Source organism: Scyliorhinus torazame, chromosome 12 (genome assembly GCF_047496885.1).
Source record: "Scyliorhinus torazame isolate Kashiwa2021f chromosome 12, sScyTor2.1, whole genome shotgun sequence".
In the NCBI taxonomy this organism is placed as follows: domain Eukaryota; kingdom Metazoa; phylum Chordata; class Chondrichthyes; order Carcharhiniformes; family Scyliorhinidae; genus Scyliorhinus; species Scyliorhinus torazame.
In genome coordinates this window covers 41,470,284-41,494,163 of record NC_092718.1, presented here as the reverse complement: position 1 = coordinate 41,494,163, position 23,880 = coordinate 41,470,284, and the positions used below count along the sequence as shown (strand labels likewise).

At 46.5% G+C, this 23,880-nt stretch overlaps 1 protein-coding gene across 1 annotated transcript in view; it reads right to left on the bottom strand.

Annotated features, from left to right (window-relative positions):
- Positions 1 to 23,880, bottom strand: part of LOC140387531 (DNA-binding protein RFX7-like) — a 147,077-nt gene that overhangs the window by 84,415 nt on the left and 38,782 nt on the right. Inside the window, exon 2 of the mRNA XM_072470751.1 lies at positions 16,370 to 16,403. Coding sequence (XP_072326852.1) covers positions 16,370 to 16,403 — 34 coding nt within the window. The remainder of the gene's footprint in view (positions 1 to 16,369; positions 16,404 to 23,880) is intronic.

Sequence of the window (23,880 nt, the reverse complement as noted above, 5' to 3'; positions counted from 1 at the left end):
AAGCTCAAGTTATGATTAATAATGCAGCACACCGCTTAGTAAAAGTTAAATCAACGATCATTTATTATATACAGCAATAAATACTTATACAATAATCCTACTTCCAGACTAATACCTACAACTAACAGGCCAATACTTAACTTTGGGAATGGCCCACCAGGTCAGGGAAACGAATGGTCTTTCGAATTGGTCCTGAGCCCGCGGCATTCAAAGGCTGATAAAGGTCGATGGTTAGGAGTGTCTATCGGGTAGCGATCGCTGGAGTCAAACTTACTGTTTCTTTGTCGAAGGTTCTTGCGAAGGTTGCGAGCAGGAAGAGAAGGAAGAGAGAGAGCGATCTGAACTTGGCCCCTCAATTTATAGGGCCCAGGGGCTTCCCGCCTCTCGGGGCGGCCCTTGACCCCGAGTTCCAAGTGATTGGACTTGTTCCCAATCACTGGGTTCGATATGCTCCAATGCTGGGGCGATTCCTCGATCGGGGGGTGGTCGTTCACCAGTCTTTGTTTCGGCCACTGCAGGCGCCGAGAGGTCTGGCCCGGCATTCAATTGCTAATAGGTTGCAATTGTTCCCAGGGATAGCCGATTAAACTGCAGATGTCTGTGTTGATGTGCTGCTAATAGTCGTAGGTATCGATCTGGGCCGACTTCCCCAGAGCCGAATACGCTATTCTGTCTGCAGCTGTCCGTTTGTGTCCTGTTGGCTGCTTTTCCCATCAGCCTTTTCGGTTAGCCATTTTATATCGGGTTTTGGCCAAATTAATAGGGAATCAGCCATTTTAGGTGGCTACAACTGGCACGTGGCACAGGGAGTAATCCCGAGATTACAACTAGAGGTCCTGTCTTTTAACTTTCTGCCTAGCTCCCTGAACTGCTACTGCAGGACCTCATGCCCCTTCCTGCCTATGTCCTTAGTACCAAAATGTACAACGACCTCGGCCTGTTTGCCCACTAAGCGAACTAAAAACACTCATCTGATGCTGCAGAATTCATGGAGAGAGAAATAGAGTTAGAATTTCAAGTTGATGGGAACTTCCGGTGGTGGCATGCAGGAGGAGGTCCCACATTGGATTGCTCCTGCTCGAGCCTTAATTTTTTAGAATTTAATGCCCGGTCCCAGGGGAAATTTTTGGTTAAATAAGTGCAGGAAGACATAAGGAAGAAAGATGTCCAAAACCTAAAGGAAAGCTGCCGTGAAGGGGGCGAATGTAGGTTCGCCGTCGCGTGGATGGGTCGGCTCAGCAACTAGAAGGATGGCGGAAACTGGGTCGCTGGGTGGGGCCTCACTGTTCACAGCACAAAAGGTGACCGAGGTGATGGTTGTGGAACTTGAAAAACAGTTCGCGACTTCCGGGTGCGGCGATGACCAGCTAAGTCGCACGTTTCGGCAGCTCCCGCTGGAACGGACTTTTGGGCTCTTGATAGGAGCCCCAACGGCAATTTTAACGGCTAAAAACACCGTGCGGTAAACCAGAAGTAAATTCCCCCTGGACACGGATGGAAAAAGGAGAGGAAAGTGGCCGGATTGCAGCGGATCCTTTGGAACAGCGGCAAGGAAGGCAAGCAAAAACCAAGATGGCGTCGGAAGGTGGCAGTTTCACATGGGGCCCTGAACAACAAGAGTTCTTGAAATGCTGCGTGGAAGAGATAAAAAAGGAAATGAAGAAAGAGCTGTTGGCCCCGATACTACAGGCGATCGAAGGGCTAAAGGAGGAACAAAAGACCCAGGAGCGGGAGCTTCGGGTCGTGAAGGCGAAGGCAGCCGAGAATGAGGACGATATACAGGGCCTGGTGGTGAAGACGGAGATACAGGAGGCACATCAGAAACGATGTGTGGAGAGGTTGGAGGCACTGGAAAACAACGCAAGGAGGAACAACCTGAGGATTCTTGGTCTTCCTGAAGGTGTGGAGGGTGCGGACGTCGGGGCATATGTGAGCACGATGCTGCACTCGTTAATGGGAGCGGAGGCCCCGGCGGGTCCGTTGGAGGTGGAGGGAGCATACCGAGTTATGGCGCGAGGACCGAGAGCAGGAGAAACTCCCAGAGCCATAGTGGTGAGATTCCTCCGTTTTAAGGATAGAGAAATGGTCCTTAGATGGGCGAAGAAAACTCGGAGCAGTAAATGGGAGAACGCGGTGATCCGCGTTTATCAAGACTGGAGTGCGGAGGTGGCGAAAAGGAGGGCGAGCTTTAATCGGGCCAAGGCGGTGCTTCATAAAAGGAAGATAAAATTTGGAATGCTGCAACCGGCAAGACTGTGGGTCACATATCAAGGGAGGCACCACTACTTTGAGACGGCGGATGAAGCGTGGACTTTTATTGTAGAAGAAAAACTGGAATGAGTGGATTATTAAAAAGAACGTTTGGACAAAGTGGTGGGGCGAATGTGGGGAGCGAAGAGGGGTTTTATGTTCTAATCCTGCGGTGTGGTAACTTTTCTCTCTCCCACAGGGGGTGATGGGGGGAGGTGGGGAGGGAGAGGAGATGGGGCGTTGGCCATGGGGGGCGGGGCCAAGGGAGAAGCGCGGGCTTGGCTCCCGCGCTATGATAATTATGGCGGTGGTTTTGGCAAACGTGTATGCCCCGAACTGGGATGATGCCAATTTTATGAGGCGGATGCTAGGACGCATTCCGGACCTAGAGACGGGAAAGCTGATAATGGGGGGAGACTTTAACACGGTGTTGGAACCAGGGCTGGATAGGTCGAAGTCCAGGACTGGAAGGAGGCCGGCAGCAGCCAAGGTGCTTAAAGATTTTATGGAGCAGATGGGAGGTGTGGACCCGTGGAGATTCAGTAGACCTCGGAGTAAGGAGTTCTCGTTTTTCTCCTATGTCCATAAAGTCTATTCGCGCATAGACTTTTTTGTGCTGGGTAGGGCATTGATCCTGAAGGTGAGGGGAACGGAGTATACGGCTATAGCCATTTCGGATCACGCCCCACACTGGGTGGACTTGGAGATAGGGGAGGAAACAGGAGGGCGCCCACCCTGGAGAATGGACATGGGACTAATGGCGGATGAGGGGGTGTGTCTAAGGGTGAGGGGATGTATTGAAAAGTACGTGGAACTCAATGACAATGGGGAGGTCCAGGTGGGAGTGGTCTGGGAGGCGTTGAAGGCGGTGGTTAGGGGGGAGCTGATATCAATAAGGGCACATAAAGGGAAGCAGGAGAGTAAGGAACGGGAGCGGTTGCTGCAAGAACTTTTGAGGGTGGACAGACAATATGCGGAAACACCGGAGGAGGGACTGTACAGGGAAAGGCAAAGGCTGCATGTGGAATTTGACCTGCTGACTACAGGCACTGCAGAGGCACAATGGAGGAAGGCGCAGGGTGTACAGTATGAATATGGGGAGAAGGCGAGCAGGTTGCTGGCACACCAATTGAGGAAAAGGGGAGCAGCGAGGGAAATAGGGGGAGTGAGGGACGAGGAAGGAGAGATGGAGCGGGGAGCGGAGAGAGTGAATGAAGTGTTCAAGACATTTTATAAAAAATTATATGAAGCTCAACCCCCGGATGGGAGGGAGAGAATGATGGACTTTTTGGATCGGCTGGAAATTCCCAAGGTGAAAGAGCAGGAAAGGGTGGGACTGGGAGCACAGATCGAGGTAGAAGAAGTGGTGAAAGGAATTAGGAGCATGCAGACGGGAAAGGCCCCGGGACCGGACGGATTCCCAGTCGAATTCTATAGAAAATATTTGGACTTGCTCGCCCCGGTACTGACGAGGACCTTTAATGAGGCAAAAGAAAGGGGACAACTGCTCCCGACTATGTCTGAAGCAACGATATCGCTTCTCTTAAAGAAGGAAAAGGACCCGCTACAATGCAGGTCCTACAGACCAATTTCCCTCCTAAATGTGGATGCCAAGGTCCTGGCCAAGGTAATGGCAATGAGAATAGAGGAATGTGTCCCGGGGGTGGTTCACGAGGACCAAACTGGGTTTGTGAAGGGGAGACAGCTGAACACGAATATACGGAGGCTGTTAGGGGTAATGATGATGGCCCCACCAGAGGGTGAAACAGAGATAGTAGTGGCGATGGATGCCGAGAAAGCATTTGATAGAGTGGAATGGGATTATTTGTGGGAGGTGTTGAGGAGATTTGGTTTTGGAGAGGGGTATGTTAGATGGGTGCAGCTATTGTATAGGGCCCCAGTGGCGAGTGTGGTCACGAATGGACGGGGATCGGCATATTTTCGGCTCCATAGAGGGACAAGGCAGGGATGCCCTCTGTCCCCATTACTGTTTGCACTGGCGATTGAGCCCCTGGCGATAGCGCTGAGGGGTTCCAAGAAGTGGAGGGGAGTACTTAGGGGAGGAGAAGAACACCGGGTATCTTTGTATGCGGACGATTTGCTACTATATGTGGCGGATCCGGCGGAGGGGATGCCAGAAATAATGCGGATACTTGGGGAGTTTGGGGATTTTTCAGGGTATAAATTGAACATGGGGAAAAGTGAGCTGTTTGTGGTGCATCCAGGGGAGCAGAGTAGAGAAATAGAGGACCTACCGTTGAGGAAGGTAACAAGAGACTTTTGTTACCTGGGGATCCAGATAGCTAAGAATTGGGGCACATTGCACAGGTTAAATTTAACGCGGTTGGTGGAACAGATGGAGGAAGATTTCAAGAGATGGGATATGGTAGCCCTGTCAATGGCAGGGAGGGTGCAGGCGGTTAAGATGGTGGTCCTCCCGAGATTCCTCTTTGTGTTTCAGTGCCTCCCGGTGGTGATCACGAAGGCTTTTTTTTTAAAAAAGGATTGAAAAGAGCATCATGGGTTTTGTTTGGGCCGGGAAGACCCCGAGAGTGAGGAAGGGATTCTTACAGCGTAGCAGGGATAGGGGGGGGCTGGCACTACCGAGCCTAAGTGAGTACTATTGGGCCGCTAATATTTCAATGGTGAGTAAGTGGATGGGAGAGGAGGAGGGAGCGGCGTGAAAGAGATTAGAGAGGGCGTCCTGTAGGGGGACTAGCCTGCAGGCTATAGTGACAGCCCCATTGCCGTTCTCACCGAGGAACTACACCACAAGCCCGGTGGTGGTAGCTACACTGAAGATTTGGGGACAGTGGAGACGGCATAGGGGAAAGACTGGAGCTTTGGGGGGGTCCCCGATAAGAAACAACCATAGGTTTGCCCCGGGGGGAATGGATGGGGGATATGGAATGTGGCAAAGAGCAGGAATAACGCAACTGAAAGATCTATTTGTGGATGGGAAGTTCGCGAGTCTGGGAGCGCTGACCGAGAAATATGGGTTGCCCCAAGGGAATGCATTCAGGTATATGCAACTGAGGGCTTTTGCGAGGCAACAGGTGAGGGAATTTCCGCAGCTCCCGACACAAGAGGTGCAGGACAGAGTGATCTCAAAGACATGGGTGGGGGATGGTAAGGTGTCAGATATATATAGGGAAATGAGGGACGAAGGGGAAACTATGGTAGATGAACTAAAAGGGAAATGGGAAGAAGAGCTGGGGGAGGAGATCGAGGAGGGGGGGGTGTAACTTGTGACAAGGCAGTTGCCAATTAGAGCTAGTTTTCATTTTTGTTATTTAATATTTATTCATTTTTTGTTTTTTGTTTATATAAAATAGGTCATTGTTATTTGTGCTGTTATAATATTGTGTAAAGGATGCACAATGTACTGTGTTGGTTGACCAAAAATTTTCAATAAAATATTTATTAAAAACAAAAAGATAAACAGTTCGCAAAGCACATGGAGATGATGAGGAAGGAGACGATGGCAGTATTGAAGGTGCTGGTGGAGGAGGCGATTGCCCCGGTGACGGCGGCAGTGTTGAGGGCATTGGCCGAGGTGCGGGAGCAGGGTGAGAAACTGAAGGGAGTGGAAGAGGCACTGTCAACTCACCTCGATGGGTGAGGAGCTGCAGAGGGTGGTGAAGACCAACACGGGTCTGAGAGCCAATGTGGAGGACCTGGAAAATCTGAGGATCAAACCAAAGGCGAATGAGTCACCAAGAGCAGTGATTATGTGTTTCCGTAGGTACCGCATGAAGGAGAAGGTCCTGTGTTGGGCAAAGCAGAAGCGGGAGGTGCAGTGGGCTGGAGCTGGTATATATTTATACCAGGACTTTACTGTGGAGTTGGCACAGTATAACAGCAGGGTGCAGTTCGGCATAGAGTACCCAGCTAAGTTTGAGGGTGACCTACAACTCTAAAGACTTTTATTAGAGACAGTGGATGTGGCGGAGGCGTTTATGAAGGCAGAAGGACTGGGGCAGAAGTGAGAAATGGGACTGAGGATTGGTCTTGGACTGAGGATAGGGGGTGTGGAGGAGCGTATGTAGCTCTATTTTTCACTGCATGGTGTTATATGTGCTAAATGTGTTGATGTTGCCTATTTGGACAAGGTAAGAGTTGGGATTTTCTCTTGCAATGATGGTTCTTTGGGGTTTGTGTTTACATACTGGGGTTGTGTGTTGAAAGGGATTTCTTTGTTTATGTGGGACTCGACAGGGGAGAGGGGATTGGAGGGGAGTGAGGCCTGATCAGGGGCCTCCACACTGGTTAGCTCAAGCTGGCCAGTGAACGGGAATATGGCGAAGGGAGTGGCTGTGGTCATCAGACCTGGTAGAACACGTTACGATGAGCCTAGGAGGTGTGAAAGGTTGGGGGAGGGGACCGATACTGGGTGAGGTGTTTCCGAGAGGAAGTGGATGGGAGGATTCTTGGGGGGGGGGGGGGGGGGGGGGGGGTTAGTTACGTGGAATGTGAGGGGTTTGTTGGAGGGATGTTTTTTAGGGTAATCTCAGGGGTAGTGCTCGTGAACTTGGAACCAGGCCCCTAGGAGCCATTTTCAGGGGGTCGGACCGGCTCGGGCGGCAGACGGGTGCTGGGGCAGAGGTTGTTAACCTTCGCTTCACTGGTTGCCCGGAGGCGGAGGGGAGACTCTCGGGAAGGTGAAGTCTCAGCTGAAGGGGATGGGGGGCGGGTTTCACAATTCATGGGGGTTGTTTATTATGCACTTCCGGGAATTGGTTGCCATTGAACATCGGGGGGGAGAGGAAGAGTTTAACCTGGAATGTACGGGTGGATGTTTTGGTCTGTATTGAGTGGGGGCGGTTTCTGTGAGGGGGATTGTTACTGTATTTGTTTTTTCTTTGGTTGTTTATTGATGAAAATGTTGAAAATGAGAATAAAAAGATTTTAAAAAAAGAATTTCAAGTTGATGACCGCCTTTCATCTGACAAACGTACCCAATATATTTTGCAACTCTGTGTACCATCTGTTGCCGCACAGATGAATCCTCCATTCTGGAGCCTAGGACTCAAGTTCTCTTTCATTCCTCGAATAAGTCTTCGCCTTCATTTTCATTGCTGATATTTCTAGGTTCCACACATGTACTTTGTGCCCATTCATGTCATGTTTGGATTCTCTGCACATATTGCCCACACCCTTTAACTGCTGCTCTTCACATTCATGAACTATGAGGATGCAATAGTGTAGAGATAATGTCACTGGACTGGTAATCCAGAGGCCTTGGCTAATGCTCCTACAACTGGCCAACATCCCCATTTTTTCTTTGCTGCTGACTTGGATAAGCCATCCAAGAACCTCCATGGATGTTCAAAGGCTTCCAATATAGTGACACCAGCTACTAAAGGACAAGATGCTGGAGTTTAATTGCTGGGAATGGAGAAGAAAGGGAAAAAAAGCAGGAGAAGATCAAATACAAACGTAAAACACGATGGAATCCCTACTATGCAGAATGAGGTCATTCAGCCCATTGGGTCTGCACTGACCCTCTGAAAGAGCACCCTACCTAGGCCCACCCCCCTGCCCTACTCTCGTAACCCCATCTAACCTGCACATCTTTGGACACTAAAGGGCAATTTTTTTTTTTTTTTTTTTTAAGCATGGCCAATCCACCTAACCTGCACATCTTTGGACTGTGGGAGGAAACCGGAGCATCGGAGGAAACCCACACAGACACGGGGAGAAAGTGCAAACAGATAGTCACCCAAGGCCGGAATTGAACCCGGGTCCCTGGCATTGTAAAGAGAAAGATACTAAGAAAGGCAATGTAATGAGAGAAGACAGAAAAGGATGGGATACAAATGTTGTCTAAAAAGGGTTGCATGATGCATGGTGGCAATTGTAGTTTACATGCAAAATACACAAAGGTACAGATTCTCCACCATTTCTTCACTTGATCATGTTTCAGCCATAAACTGATGACTGGCCATGGAAAACAAAGATCACAGTACTGGGCATAAAAGTGCAGGAAATATGCTAATACACTAAATACATTAGTGTCTCAAAATAACGGATATTTAAGAACTATCAATAGTCCAAGCTATCTTCCAGGGAGACATATATTGAAACCCAAAGATAAGCAGCTTGACATGGACATCAAGAGAAATTTTGGAAAAGGAATTTTAGCTGAATTTCTTTTAACTTTTACCAATGCCATAAAGTGTAAATTCCATTATCTAATACAGTGCTACAGTGCACAATGTTCCCATTGTTACAAAATTAGTTTGCCTTTGACTCTCAATGAATCAATCACAAGAGTTCTACTAGTTTTAAGCAATCTATTAATGTCACATTTGCATAATTTACTTTCATTTTTCTGTGTCATCCCAAAACATGCTGTCTATTTTTAATCCATATATATATATATTATATATATATTCTGTAGCTTCATTCCTCAGCAGGCACCATCATTGAATTATTGGCAGCACGATAGCACAAGTGGATAGCACGGTGGCTTCACAGCGCCAGGATCCCAGGTTCGATTCCCCGCTGGGTCACTGTCTGTGCGGAGTCTGCACATTCTCCCCGTGTCTGTGTGGGTTTCCTCCAGGTGCTCCGGTTTCCTCCCACAGTCCAAAGACGTGCAGGTTAGGTAGATTGGCCATGATAAATTGCCTTTAGTGACCAAAAAGGATAGGAGTGGTTATTGGGTTATGGGGATAGAGTGGAAGTGAGGGTTTAAGTGGGTCGGTGCAGACACGATGGGCCGAATGGCCTCCTTCTGCACTGTATGTTCTATATGAATGCTGGAGTGCAGTGCATTCATTCCGACTTGATTTTTGAATTCACCATTGCTAAATTAAATTCTGATGAAATATGGTTAAATAAGCTCCAACTCCAACCTTGGAAACACAGCACACCAGGGAGTAGGAGTCGGTTCACAAAGAACAATGCTGCTTGAGGAGGGGTACAATCAGATGCTCCTCAGGAGAGTATGTCATCAGGAACATGGAGCAGTTCCAGTTATAAAGCATGGATCAAAGTTATCTCTGGCTTTGCTACGGTCATAAAGAAAAGTTAGCGGTTCCACATTATAACTGAACATATCCTCCCATTCTACAGAAATACTGCCTTGGGCAAACCACTAGCCGTTTAATTTTTTTAAAAAGTAGGCAGATAAACACTTTATAAACTAATTTCAAACCATGATAGATGACGGGGGAACACACAAAATTGTTGATAAAGGGCGATAATATAGTTCAACTAGTCAAACCAAATTCTTCCACTGGCATCATTTCAATAATGTTTCTCTTTCAAGTTCCACACAACACGCCAGTCAAAAAGGGAATTGTGCAGCTACTATGATGCCAAAATCCCAGCCAGGCCATATGGAGGAAGAACTAAATAGTGCTTCCCCAGGAGAAATTGGAAAGCAGGTGATAAGCATCTCTTTCCAGGCTGAACCAGTGACTTTCCTTTGAAAATGATTCATAATTTAAACATGTATAGCTGATTCGTACCAACCAGCATGGGCCTGGAAGCGAATGAGGGAGGGAGAAAGAAATAGGTAATTAAACATTTCTCAGGACATTTCCTTCTCAACACTTTGCAATGATCTGGAATGCACTGCTCAAAACATTGAAGGAAGCAGTTTCAATAGTAACTCCTAGAAGCAAACTAGATAAATTCATGGAAGGAAAGAAAACAACAGGGCTATGAGGAACGAACAGGGAAGTGTGAGTAACTGAATAACTCTTTTCAAGAGCCAGTAAAGGCATAGAGGGTCAAATGGCCTCCTTCTAAAACAAATCATATTATGATCAATGGCTCTCCTGTTACAAAGAACTGTGAGAAGGCAGGATCAAGTTTGGCTACAATGCCCACTGCAGTCAATTGATTTGCCAACATTCACCATGAAGTCCCAGAAATGGATTATAGCCACTTTGACAAAATACCAGAGGATGATCAGCGGTCATGAAACTGGAACCCAAAAATCAGCATTGCAGAAGCTGTGGCACCCCTGAAGAATACTTTGGAGCGGATGGAGAGGTGTTTGGAGGTGCAGGGGTCACAGAATCGGGAGATTGAAGGAGTGGATCTCGGACCACAGTGATCATGTGGTGGCTCTGGAGGCGGAGGTGGGGCTCCTAGGAGACCGTTGTAAAACGCTGAGGGCAGAGGTTGAGGAACAGGAGGATACCTCGAGAAGACAGAACCTGTGAATAGTGGGCCTGTCTGAAGGAGTGGAAGGTTTGAGTGCCACGAGGTACGTCTCGAGGTCGCTGGCGGGACTGGTGGCAGAAGGGGTGCAAGATAAGGCACCTGAAGTGGACCGAGCGCATAGGTCTCTGAGGCAAAAGCCTAGAGCTGGGGAGCTGCCGCGATCTTGAGACTCCATAAATTTGTGGAGAAAGAGAAAATTCTACAATGGGCCAGGGAGAAGAGTAGCTGCGACTGGGAGGGAAATAACTTCCGGATTTATCAGGACATCTGAGCCGTGTTGGCAAAACGGCGGGCAGGTTTCAACAAGGCCAAGGCGGTGGTGTTCCAGCGGCAGATCAGGTTTGGGGTGCTCTACCAGGCGAAATTATGGGTGACGTTCAGAGGCCGGGAGTATTATTTTGAGGCCCCAGAAGCGGCCGAAGACTTCATTAAGGAGCATAAACTGGGAGAGAACTGAGTGGACAATGCTTGGGAACCGGGGTGCTGGCACTATTTAATGGTCGGGGCATGTTTGAAGGGGGTGTAGGGATTGGGGGATTTTCGCCTTTTTTTGTTGGGTGGGGGGGGGGGGGGGGGGTGTTTCTGTTCAATGTTGAGATTGTAAGGAGTTGTAGGGGTGAAAGGTTTATGTGGGGATGGATGTTCCCATCCCCCCTCCTGTTTTATGGGACTGTTTGTGTTTAACATATGTTTGTTTGTTTTTGGAGAAGGCTACCTGGAGTTCAGGAGAAGTCCTTGTTTGGGTGGGGGAGGGTAAGGCCAGCAGGTGGCCTTCTTCTTTGAGCTGAGGAGTGCAGGGGGGAAGAGGGAGGGGGAGGATATTAGGATGTGCCTTTGGGCAGGGTCAGCCGCGCTGGCAGGTTATGCTGGTGAACGAAAGTGAGGTGGTGGGGGAGAAGGCCAAGAGGGGTGGCCGGGGGAAGGAGGGGAAGGGGAAGGGGAGGGGGGAAAAGGGGAAGTTGGGGGGGGGGGGGGAAGAAGGGAAAGTGGAAAACCAGGGGGAGAGATTTCTGCAACACAGCAGGGGGTGGGAGATGACATGGTCAAGGGCAAAGAAAGGGGCCATCTGGGATGGGCTAGGTACAGAGTGGAATTATTGGGGCAGGAGTTTAGTGGGGAAGATGACAGACGGTAGAGAGGATTGGAGGTGCAAGCCTCCGGTAAGGTTGGCAACGTGGAACATCCGGGGACTGAATGGGCCGGTTAAAAGGTCGCGGGTGTTCGCGCTCCTCAGGAGCTTGAAAGCAGGGGTAGTCTTTTTGCAGGAGACACACCTCCATGTGAAGGACCAGGTTAGTTTAAGGAAGGAGTGGGTCAGGCAGGTTTTTCACTCGGGGCTTGATTTGAAATCGAGAGATGTGGCGATTTTAATGAGCAATAAAATGGGATTTGTGAGTGCAAAGGAGGTGAGGGATCCAGGAGGGAGATATGTGATTGTGAGTGGGGTATTGGAAGGGGCACCGGTAGTGTTGGTAAATGTGTATGCCCCAAATTGGGATGATGTGGCTTTTGAGGGGGTTGCTGTCAGCAATCCCAGATTTGGCCACCTACCAGTTGATCATGGGAGGAGATTTTAACTGTGTCCTGGAGTAGAGGGTGGACAGATCGAGCCCCAGGTCGATGGGTAGGGTACGAATGGCAAGGGAGCTGGGGGGGTTTATGGAGAGAATGGGTATGGTGGATCCATGGCGCTTTCAGAACCCAGTGGGAAGGGAGTATTCCTTCTTTTCACACGTCTATAAGGTGTATTCGCATGATTGATTACTTTGTAGTGAGTCGGGAGATTTTGGTTGGGGTGGAGGGGGCAGAGTACGCGGGGATAGTTATCTCGAGCCATGCACTCCACCGGCTGGATATTCAGTTCAGTACGGGATGAGAGCAGTGGCCGGGGTGGAGGTTTGACTCGGGGTTGTTGGCGGATGGAGGTTTTTGTGATACAGTGCGTTTGGCGATTAGGGAGATTATGTGGAGTTCAATCAGAATGGGGAGGTGTCGGCGGGCATTTTTTGGGAAGCACTAAAGGCAGTGGTCCGGGGAGAAATTATCTCATTTACGGTTCGTGCGAATAAGGGAAGGAGGGCGAAACTTGATCGTCTAGTGAGTGAGATAGTAGAGGTGGACAGGGAATATTAGAGGGTGCCCACCGTGGAGGGATTGACGAGGAGGAAAAAGTTGCAGGGACAATTTGACAGGCTGACAACGGGGAGGGCGGTAGGGCAACTGGGTAGGGAAAGAGGGCTGCAATACGAGTATGTGGAGAAGGCGAGCTGCATGCTGGCGCACCAGCTGTGGAGGCAAGCTGTGTCCAGGGAAATATTGAAGATCCGGACTGGGGCTGGGGATGTGGTGTCAGAGGCAGGGAAGATAAATGAGGCATTTAGAGAGTTTTACCAGGGACTTTACGAGACAGACTCAGGAGGAGAGGAGGGGGACATGGGGTTGTTTCTGGACAAGCTGGAATTTCACCAGGTGGAGGAACCAAAGAGGCAGGCGTTGGAGGTGCCTCTGGGGCTGAGGGAGGTGCTGGATAGTATCAGTGGTATGAAGTCAGGGAAGGCCCCTGGGCCGGATGGGTACCCGGCAGAATTTTATAATGAATTTGCGGCGGACCTGGCACCACATCTATTGGGGGCGTTTAATGAAGCACTGGAGAAGGGGAAGTTGCCGGTGACGATGAAGCAGGCAGTAATCACACTAATCCCAATAAAAGGGAAAGATCCGGTGGAATGTGGGTCATATAGACCCATATCACTATTGAACACGGATGTGAAAGTATTGGCTAGGTTGTTGGCGGGGAGGATGGAAGATTGTGTCCCGGGGGTGGTTGCAGAAGATCAAACAGGCTTCATGAAGGGCAGGCAGCTTGCGAGTAATACAAGACGGCTGTTGAATGTGGTGATGAATCCGTCGAGAGCTCTGGTCCTGGAGGTGGTGGTGTCCATGGACACGGAGAAAGCATTTGATCGGGTGGAGTGGCGTTACTGGTTTGACGTTTTGGGAAGGTTTGGGTTTGGGCCGAGATTTGTGGCATGAGTGCGGTTGCTGTATGTGGCGCCAAGAGCGAGGGTGAGGACGAATGACATGAGCTCAGGAAACTTTGACTTACACAGGGGTAAAAGGCAGGGGAGCCCGCTGTCGCCGCTGCTGTTTGCGCTGGCCATAAAGCCATTGGCGATGGCTGTCAGGGGGTCGGCAGAGTGGCAGGGGATAATGAGGGGCCAGAGGGAGCATCGGGTGTTGCTCTATGCCGATGACCTCTTGCTGTATGTTTCAGATCCGTTGGAGAGTATGGGTAGGACTATGGGCCTGTTGAGGAGATTTGGAGGGTTCTCGGGTTACACGCTGAAGGTAGGGAAAAGCGAGGTATTCCCGGTGAATAAGCTGGCACAGCGGGCTAATTTAGGGGGGATGCCATTTATGGTAGCGAGAGATAAGTTTAGGTACTTGGGCATTCAGGTAGCGAGGGAATGGACGGGACTCCATAAGTGGAACTTAACAAAGCTGGTGGAGGCGGCCAGGGAGGATCTTAAGAGGTGGGATACACTGCATTTAACGTGGCGGGGAGGGTCCAAGTGATGAAAATGAATATTCTGCCGAGGTTCTTGTTTATCTTTCAGGCTCTCCCGATCTTTATACCAAAGGCCTTTTTTCGGAAAGTGGACACAATCATCTCTGGGACTTTGTATTGGGGGGGGGGGGCGGGGGGGCGCCGAGGGTGGGGAGAACCCTGCTACAGAGGCAGAGGGGGGGTTGGCATTGCCAAACTTGCTTCATTATTATTGGGCAGCGAATGTGGACAAGGTGTGGCAGTGGTGGGAAGGAGAAGGGATAGAGTGGGTTAGGATGGAGGAATCTTGCAAGGGATCTAGTTTGAGGGCTATGGTGACGGCAGCATTGCCAATGACTCCGAGTAGTTATTCAGGGAGCCCAGTGGTGCAGTCCACGGTGAAGAAATGGAATCAGCTGAGGAGGCATTGTAGGGTGGAAGGGATGTGCTAACGCCACTGTGCGAGAATCATGGGTTTGAGCCGGGGGTGGATAGTGTATTCAGGAGGTGGAGAGAAGTGGGGCTGGACAAGGTGAGGGATTTGTATTTGGAGGAAGGTTCGCCAGTCTGGAGGAGCTAAGGGAGTGGGTAGAGCTGCCGAGGGGTAGTGAGTTCAAGTATCTGCAGGTTAGGGACTTTGTACGAAAGGTCTAGAAGGGGTTCCCTAGATTGCCGGGATACACCCTGCTGGAGCGACTGCTGCTTCCGGACGTGGAAGGGGAGGGAAGAATTGGGGATATATACAAGTGGCTGGAGGAGCAGGGAGGCGAGCTGGTGGTGAAGATCAAGGAAAAATAGGAAGCGGAGTTGGGAATGGAATCAATTGGGGAGTATGGAGTGAGGCACTGCAAAGGGTAAACAGGACCTCCTCTTGTGCAAGGATGAGCCTGATACAGTTTAAGGTGGTGCACAGGGTGCATATGACTCGGGCGAGAATGAGTGGGTTCTTTCAGGGGGTAGCAGATGAGTGCGAGAGGTGTGGCAGGTGCCAGCGAATCATGCGCACATGTTTTGGGGTTGTGAAAAATTGGGAAGATTTTGGGCGGGAGCGTTCGTGGTCTTAGCCAGGATAGTGGAGGAAGGAGTGGACTCGGACCCTTTGGTAGTGATATTTGGGGTTTCAGAGAAGCCGGAGCTCATGGAGAGGAGGACGGCCGATGTCTTGGCCTTCACCTCTCTGATTGCATGGCAACAGATTTTGCTGGAGTGGCGATCGTCATCTCCACCGGGGGTAGCAGCATGGTTGGGTGACCTGTACGACTTCCTGCGGTTAGAGAAGATAAAGTATGAGTTAAGGGGCTCAGCAGGGGAGTTTGAGAAAAGGTGGGGGATGTTTGTGACTGTTCGTCGCAGGGGGGTGAAGGAGAAAAATCTGTACAAACTGTATCGTTGATTGTTGGGAAGAATGTTTCCCGGGGTATTTATTTGCTGTAACCTACTTTGATACAAGTTTGAATAAAAAGCGTTTTTTTTTTTAAAAGTCAAAGGAAAGTATGTTTCTTTTTGTGTTTGTTTGGGGTGTGGGATAGGATGGGAAGACTGGTATTTTTAGTTTGTACAGGAATATTTAGAATTAAGGGACGAGAAGTTATGGCATCTGAAATTAACTGGCACTCAACATTAAATGTTTTTGTCTCGAGTGCATTCCATATTTTATCTTACTCAGGACAGACCTTAATCTCGGCAGACAATCCAATGTCGCACTCAGACATTGTCTGTATGGTTGGAGATAATAAATCGTAGTCCTATCTCGCTATTCCAATGGTTTATACTGATATCAAAGATCCCCAGTGCTCAATTCTTTTTTTTCCAATTAAGAGGCAATTTAGCATGGCCAATCCACCTACCCTGCACATCGTGTTGGGTTGTGGAGATGAAACCCACGTAAACACGGGGAGAATGTGCAAACTCCACACAGACAGTGACCCGGGGCTGGGATTGAACCTGGGACCTCAGCGCCATGAGGCAGCAGTCCTAACCACTATGCCACTGTGCCGCTCTCCCCAGTGCATTACCAAAAGAGAAGGTCTTCCTAGTGTCCTGATCAGTGACCCTCCCTGAATTACCACAATCAGCTTATCAAATATCTCAATGCTGTTTATGTGGACTTGAGTGCAAAATCCATATTGTGTTTGCCATCAAATGAGTCAATGCACTGCAAAATAATTAAATGCACTTGGAATTGATTGAGAAATGTAAATACACTATTTTTCCTCACTTCATCATAAAAACAGTTTGCATCAACACCATGCAAAGTTCCTTCTTGCAGGTTATTACAGCTGTGCACTTTGGTGATGATTGTTGCATTCAAAAAGGTCAGTATTTGCAATTACGGCAAAATATAAATTCAAAATAAGTTGGGAAAAATTGAAAAATGCTTCATTCACTCACCAAAATGCAGTCCACTTTTGATTGTACAGTTTTGCTGTGGAGAAAGAAAATTCATTAGTAACACCTACTCCAATTACAGCTAACCGTGGCAAATTAAGTTCCAATTTTGAATTAGTGACCTTTACTACAGAAAATATAAATTTACAGTATAAATTTACATCTTTGCTCTGCTCAAGAGCTGAAGCATTTTGACTAATGTGATGCCAGTTTTGTTGTATCAGTTCATGATACTGCTCTCAGGAGGAACGCCACCAGAATGGCTTCGTGATGAGCGTGCATTTGAAGATAATGCCTTAGAGATCTGAAGTTTTATTAGTTTTATGTTTAATTTTTAAATACAATGTACAATTGTGTTGAAATTTTAAACAGCTTGTGTGTTATAAAAAAACAGACATAATTCTAGCCGGATATCCAAATACATCTTTTTGAAATACTGCACTGGAAAGACGTCAATAGCATTTTCATGATTAAATTAATTCTAAACTTTTTAATGCAAATCAGCAGAAATTAAACGTGAAAAATATGCTTATTCTCGTGGCCATGCCTAGTAACTTGAGCTACTCCGATATCCAGAATAAATTCTGTACTCCGCAATGTGCCATCATGAAATATTATTAAAGCGAGGATAACAGTCAACGTTACATCGAGAGAGAGAGAGAGAGAGAGAAATTGAATGTCATTCACAAAGGCAAATAACAGAGGCGGTATGTTATTCAGCCCACAGCCGATGCAATGATATCTTAAATCTTATTATTCTTTCAGATGTTCTAGAGTGAGTTATAGCTTTGCAAATATCCTTCCAACTCTCCTGGAATCCTTTCAACCCACATCACAATTTGCCCGCAGTACTGAGATTACATTAGTCAAAGTCATATTAATTGTTTTCTTATAAACAGCTGGCAGGTGCGTATGGAATGTCCAAGTAGCAGAACACAATGAATCATAGAAAGTACGTTATATTTTATGTTCTGTGGCATGGTCCTCAAATGGAAAAGTAAAGGGTTTAGTTCTCAGGGCTGAAATTCATGCTCTTCAATCTCTCCTCAACATCTCCCCTCTTCCCCAACAAAAATACACAACATCACAATAAATCTGACCAATTCCCATTCTGTACCATGCCTATTTGATACAATAGGAATCTTGGGTTTCTACAGGCAGTTAGAATTATAGAACGTACAGTGCAGCAGGAGGACCATGGAAAGAGCACCCCACTTAAGCCCACACTTCCAACCTATCCTCTTAAGTCAGTAACCCCACATAGCTGTGTGCGATTCTGAGCCCTCCCCACTGCAAGGGCACATTTCTGAGCATTGGCTGGGTACTTTGGACTACAGCCTGGCCTCCACCCCAATCAGCTCTAATCCAACCCCCTCCACAAGTCAATCAATGTCCCTGGTTGCCAGCTCTTCAGCCTATACAAAAACTAAGCAGAGAAAGTTTCACAGGCCTTGAAAGTTGTTCAGAATCTAAATTGTCCACAACATGGTTTGTAAAAGTGAGGCAAAACTGTTTTGCCATGCAGAGTACACCAGATCTAGTAACAGTCATGGACATCACAATACATCCCAATGTAACTACATCAAGAATGTCCCAGGCTCAATTTCCGAGTTAGCTTATCTTAGTTGGAAAGCATAGATCAAGGTGGGGCAAAAAATCCACTTGTTGCTATTCACGAACTCCCATGGGGGAAAAGTGCATGCATAAACTGATAATACTTGTTCTGGATTCCAAGAAAATCAGAAGAAGTCACAGAATTGTGTCTGCACGGGCTCCCCAAATGAACATTATGACTTGGTGCCATTCTCCTGCCTTTTCTCTACACATTAATTTCTATATACATAACCAATTGAATTCCTTTATCATTTTTAAAACCTCAATTAGATTGCCATTCAATTTTCTAAACGCAAGACTACAAGACAAACTCATACAATTGGCCTCAATTTCACTCTAAGTTTCAGTTGTAATCTGGACTGTATCTCCAGAGCCACTATATATTTCCTGATATTTGGTGCACAAAAACTGCATGTTGTACAACAAATAGGGTCTGCAAGGGTCCCGTACAACTGAGATATCACTTTCTCACTTTTGTATTTTAATCCCCTTGAGATAAAGGCTAAATTCCATTAAACATCATTACTTTTTGTACCTGTGAACTAGCTTTTAGTGATTTGTGTATCCTAGCTTCTGTTAATATTTGTCTTTCTCGTATCCAAATGGATAGATAACCTCACACTCCCCATACTGAATTCTATCTGCCATAGTTTGGCTCTTTTAGTCTATGTCAGTTTGTAACTTTCTGCTCCCAACTATGCAATGTATTATACAACCTAATTAGTGTCATCTGCAAATTTGAATGTAGAACTGCTTATTTCTTCATCCAAATCATTTACATGATGTAAATCTGATTCACCCGTACAACCAAGAAACGACACTTAGCTGATCCCTATATTTACCTCTCAACCCATAACTGACCAATGTCTATTGAGTCAGTCTGCCGACACTCCATAGCAAAATTCACAAATAAAGAATGACCATTTGGAAGGGGGCTTATCATTTTTAGTGGGAATATATTCCAATAAAAATCATTGCCTCAGAAAGAGTGTTATAAGGGAAAGAGCGTTATAAGGGTGTTACGATAAGGAATCAGACTAATAATTAATGAAAACTTGTTCCAATTAAACATTGCAGAAGATGATATAAATTTTTCAGGTTTTCACTGCTCGTTAATGTTTATAATGAAAGCAAGTAATTATAAAAAGATGCACATAGCAGTCTAACATAATATGGGAATAATCACAATTACAAGACAAATGAACAGTGACAAAATATCAAGGGAATTGGGGATGACCAATAAATGCTGGCATTACAAGTGAAAGCCCCATCTCAACAAGCAACTTTTAAAAAAAAACATATTTTTCATTTATTAGAGAGACCCAGTTCTCAGCTGCTTCACTGGTGCACTGACAGACCAGCAGGCTATGGGTGATAGCATTTCTGATTGACTCCCTTATCCCCCTCCACCCACCCCCACAACTTGCTTTTCTCTTTATCAATATAGAGTATCTAACTGATCTGCAGATTGACATTCTGTATCATCAGATGCTCAATGTTTTCTTGGGGGGGGGGGGGAAATCTACAATTTGAATTGACTTTTCTAACTTACAAAAAAAATTCTTTGTAATTATACTGAGAAATCAGGTGCATAGCGTCTAGGCTACAAACAGCTGTCAACATTTAGCCCTGACAAAGTGTGATTTGTTCTGTACATTACAATATAAACATGTTTTGTTCACCTGAGGAAGGGGCTGTGCTTCAAAAGCTAGTGATTCGAAACAAACCTGTTGGACTTTAACCTGGTGTTGTAAGACTTCTTACTGTGCCCACCCCAGTCCAATGCCAGCATCTCCACATCATTTTTTGTTATAACAGTTTATAAACCTATATGAACTATTTGACCTAATTAGAGCCTTTTACCAGATTCCAATATCATGAAGTTCCAGACACAACTGTACTTTGGGTGCACCGTCATGCAAGGACTTCCCAGGGTCAAGTTCACCTGCAGACTCCATTCCCTTCTCAGCACAACTAGCAATGGACAATAAATATAGCCTCACTAGGTCACTCACATTAGCATCTTTTTATAATTACTTGCTTTCATTATAAACATTAACAAGTCAGTATCATGGGATTGCCAAATTAAAAACTGAGAGAGCGAGAAATAAATTCTTTACTCAAAGGATTGTTAAAACATGAAATGTTTTGCCACTGGAAGTGAGTAAGGTGAAAATTAATACATCTTGGGGAAAGCAGAATAAGCATTTAAACCCAAGGATGATATTACTATGTGGAGATAGTTCAGTGTGATTTATTGTGAAGTTAGCCTAGAGTCAGCACAGATACAAATGGGCTCAATGGCCTACTTTCAACTTATTGGAATATCTCAATAAAATTATACATTTTGTAACTATTTGGTATCCACTAACCTTCATGGGATACATTGAAATCCTCATTTAACATTGCTTTTTAACCTGGTTGTGCTTTAATGTCACAAAGTCAATGGGTGCTGTAATGTCGTCGAGCACTGCATCAGTCCTTTTAATGTCACTTCCCGCATGGCTGACTGACGCCATTATGGAGGGGTCCCCCCCCCCCCCCCCCCCCGATCTCTAAGTTGCCCCTCTAAATACTCTAGGTTCAAAAGAGTAGCATAAAGGATAAAAGAGAGGTAGAAGGAAGCAGAAGTTTAGGGAGGAAAGTCCAGAGCTCAGCTCTTTGGCAGCTGAAGGCATGACGAAACAATTAAAATCAGAGATGCTCAAGAGTCTAGAATAGGAGGAACACAAATATCTGAGGGTTTTGGGCTAGCAGAGATTACAGAGGGGCAAGCGCAGGCCATAGGTAAATTTGAAAACAAGGAGGAAGAGCATGCATTGAGGGGTTGGGAGAAGATGACTGGGTGTGAGTCAGGACATATTGAGCAGCTAGGTTTTGGACAGTGTCAATTTTCCCAGGTTAAATTGGGAAAAAATAATTGGGTACTCTAAATTTAAAAAAAGATGAGGAAACAAAGTGCCGTATCTCCAAATTTGCAGATTATACCAAGCTGGGTGGGAGGGTGAGCTGTGAGGAGGTGCAGAGATCCTTCAGTATGATTTGGGCAAGTTGAGTGAATGGGCAAATGAATGGCAGGTGCAGTATAATTTGGATAAATGCAAGGTCATCCACTTTGGTAGCAAAAACAAGAAGGCAGCCTATTATCTGAATGGCCATACATTAGGAGAGGGGAACGTGCAACGAGACCAGGGTGTCCTCGTGATGTGCACACCTAGAAATTTGAAGCTATCAACCATCTCCACCTCGGCACCATTGACGCAGACAGGGGCGTGTACGATACTTTGCTTTCTGAAGTCAATGACCAACTCTTTAGTTTTGCTGACGTTGAGGGAGCGATTGTTGCCGTTACATTCCACTAGGTTCTCAAACTCCCTCCTGTACGCTGACTGATGTTGTTTGAGATCCGACCCACTATGGTCATGTCATCAGCAAACTTGTAGATGGAGTTGAAGCCAAATTTTGCCATGCGGTCATGTGTGTGTATAGCGAGTATAGTAGGGCTAAGTTTGCAGCCTTGCGGGTGGTGTGATCAACTGCATAAAAGGCTACAGAAAGGGCAGGAAGGACAAGGAGAGTTAGCTTATCCTAGTCACATCAACAACAAATTTAAAATCAAGACAGTGCTTGCCCAAGAGACAACGTAGAACAGCAAGTCTAGGATCATTATGTGAATAGGACCGGGTGCAAATTAAGACAACGGCAGCAAGGTTTGGGGTGACTTCAATTTTAAGGAAATTCAAATGTGGGAGGTCAGCTAGGATTGTATTAGAATAGTCAAGACTAGAGTTAATGAAGATGTGAATGAGGGTTTCGGCAGCAGATGAGGGGAGACAGGGTAAAGTTGGAGGATGATAAAGAGGTGAAAACAAGCCATCATAAGATGGCATGAATATGGGGATGGAAGCTCACCTTGGAGTGAAATATGATACCAAGACTGTAAACAGATTGGTTTAGTCACAAACATTCACCACGGAGAGGAATGGAGTTAGCAGCTAGGTAATGGAACTTGGAGCAAGTGTTGAAAACAATAGCTTCCCAATATTTAATTGGAGGAAATTTCTGCTTATTCAGCCACATAGGATATTTGTGATTTTGATGAGAGTCATTTTGGTCCCGTAGCTGGGAAAGAAAACCTATTGGAGGGGTTCAATCATGGAGTTCCAGGGATGATGGGGAGGACTTCAGGTTCAAGGCTTTTGAAGAGGAAAGGCAGGCTGTAGATAGGCAACAGTTTGCAAGGAAGGAAGAGCCAAGAGTTGGCTTTATGAGGAAGTAGCAAAAGACAGACAATATGAAACATGAGAGTCAGATGGGGAGGTGAGAGGGGCAGCATTTTAGTGAGAATGGGATCAAGGGTGAAGGTTGTGGGTCTTTTAAACAAGATAACTCAGAGAGAGCATCAGCCATAAAGAAAGGCAGATTTGCAATTTTATGGAGCTTTTCATGACCACAGGACATCCCAAAGCACTTTACAGCTAATGAAGTATTTTTGAAGTGCAATCACTGTTGTAATGTCAGAAAAGCAGCAGCCAAACTGCACACAGCAAATTCCCACAAGCAGCAATGTGATAATGACCAGATATTTTTCTTTACTATACACAGCTCTCCTGTTCTTCTTCAAAATGGGATCTTTTACATCCACCCGAGCAGGGAGTCAGGGCCTCACGTTAAACATCACATGCAAAAACTCCCTCAGTGTTACACTGGCGTGATTTTTGTGCTCATGTCCTGGAACGGGAATTGAAACCATAACCTTCTGATTCTGAGCTGAGTGTCCTACCACCTGAGCCCTAGCTGACAATTTATAGAAAACTGCAGAAAGATCCAAGTTTAAAGATAGGACAAGGGAAAGCCCTTAGAGTAAGTGTGAATCAGGCAAGGAAGGAAAAGTGAGGGAAGCAGCAGAAGTAGCTGAACAGATAATCTCAATCTTCTTGATAAAACAGTCCATGAGCTCTTGATACCCATGAGCTACAGGTGGGGTAGACGGAGAAAATAGATTTAAGAGTCTGGAATACAGAAAAGAAGCCAGAATTATCTTTACGTTCCACTATCATCACAGAAAACGGAGCAGTTTTGCAGATGACAGTTGGGCCTCACAGAGCTGAACTCATTAGGGGAGATGACATCAACTGCCCTTGACATCAAGTCATTGACTGGTTGTGGTATCAGGGAGCCCTAACAAAACTGAAATCAATGGGAATCAGGGAGAAAACTCCCCACTGGTTAGTGTCACACCTCATGCAAAGGAAGATGGTTGCGGTTGTTGGAGGGCAATCGTTTCAGTCCCAGTACATCAGTAGGAATTCCTCAGGGTAGTGTCCTAGGCCCAACCATTTTCAATTGCTGCATCAATGATCTTCCCTTTATCATAAGTGAGGATGTTCGATGATTGTACAGTGTTCAATACAATTTACAATTCCTCAAATATTGAAGCAGTCTAAGTCCATATGCAGCATGTCCTGGACAACATTCAGGCCTGGTCTGATATGTGGTGTGAATGTTACTTGCCACTTAAGTGTCTGGCAATGACCATCTCCAATTTGAGAATCTAACTATCTCCCTTGACATTCAACGGCATTACTATCAATGAATCCCCCACTATCAACATTCTGGACCAACCATATAAATAGTGATGCCATAAGAGAAGGTTAGAGACTGGGAATTCTGTGGCAAAACCCAAAGCCTGCCCATTTTGACAAGGCACATGTCAGGAGTGTGATGGAATACTCTCCACTTACCTGGGTGGGTGTAGCTCCAAAAACACTCAAGAAACATGACACCATCCAGGCTTAAGTAGTCCATTTGACTGGCACCCCTTCCACCAACTTCAACATTAATTTACTCCCTCCTTCACAAATGCACATGGCAGGAGGGTATATTATACGCAGGATGCA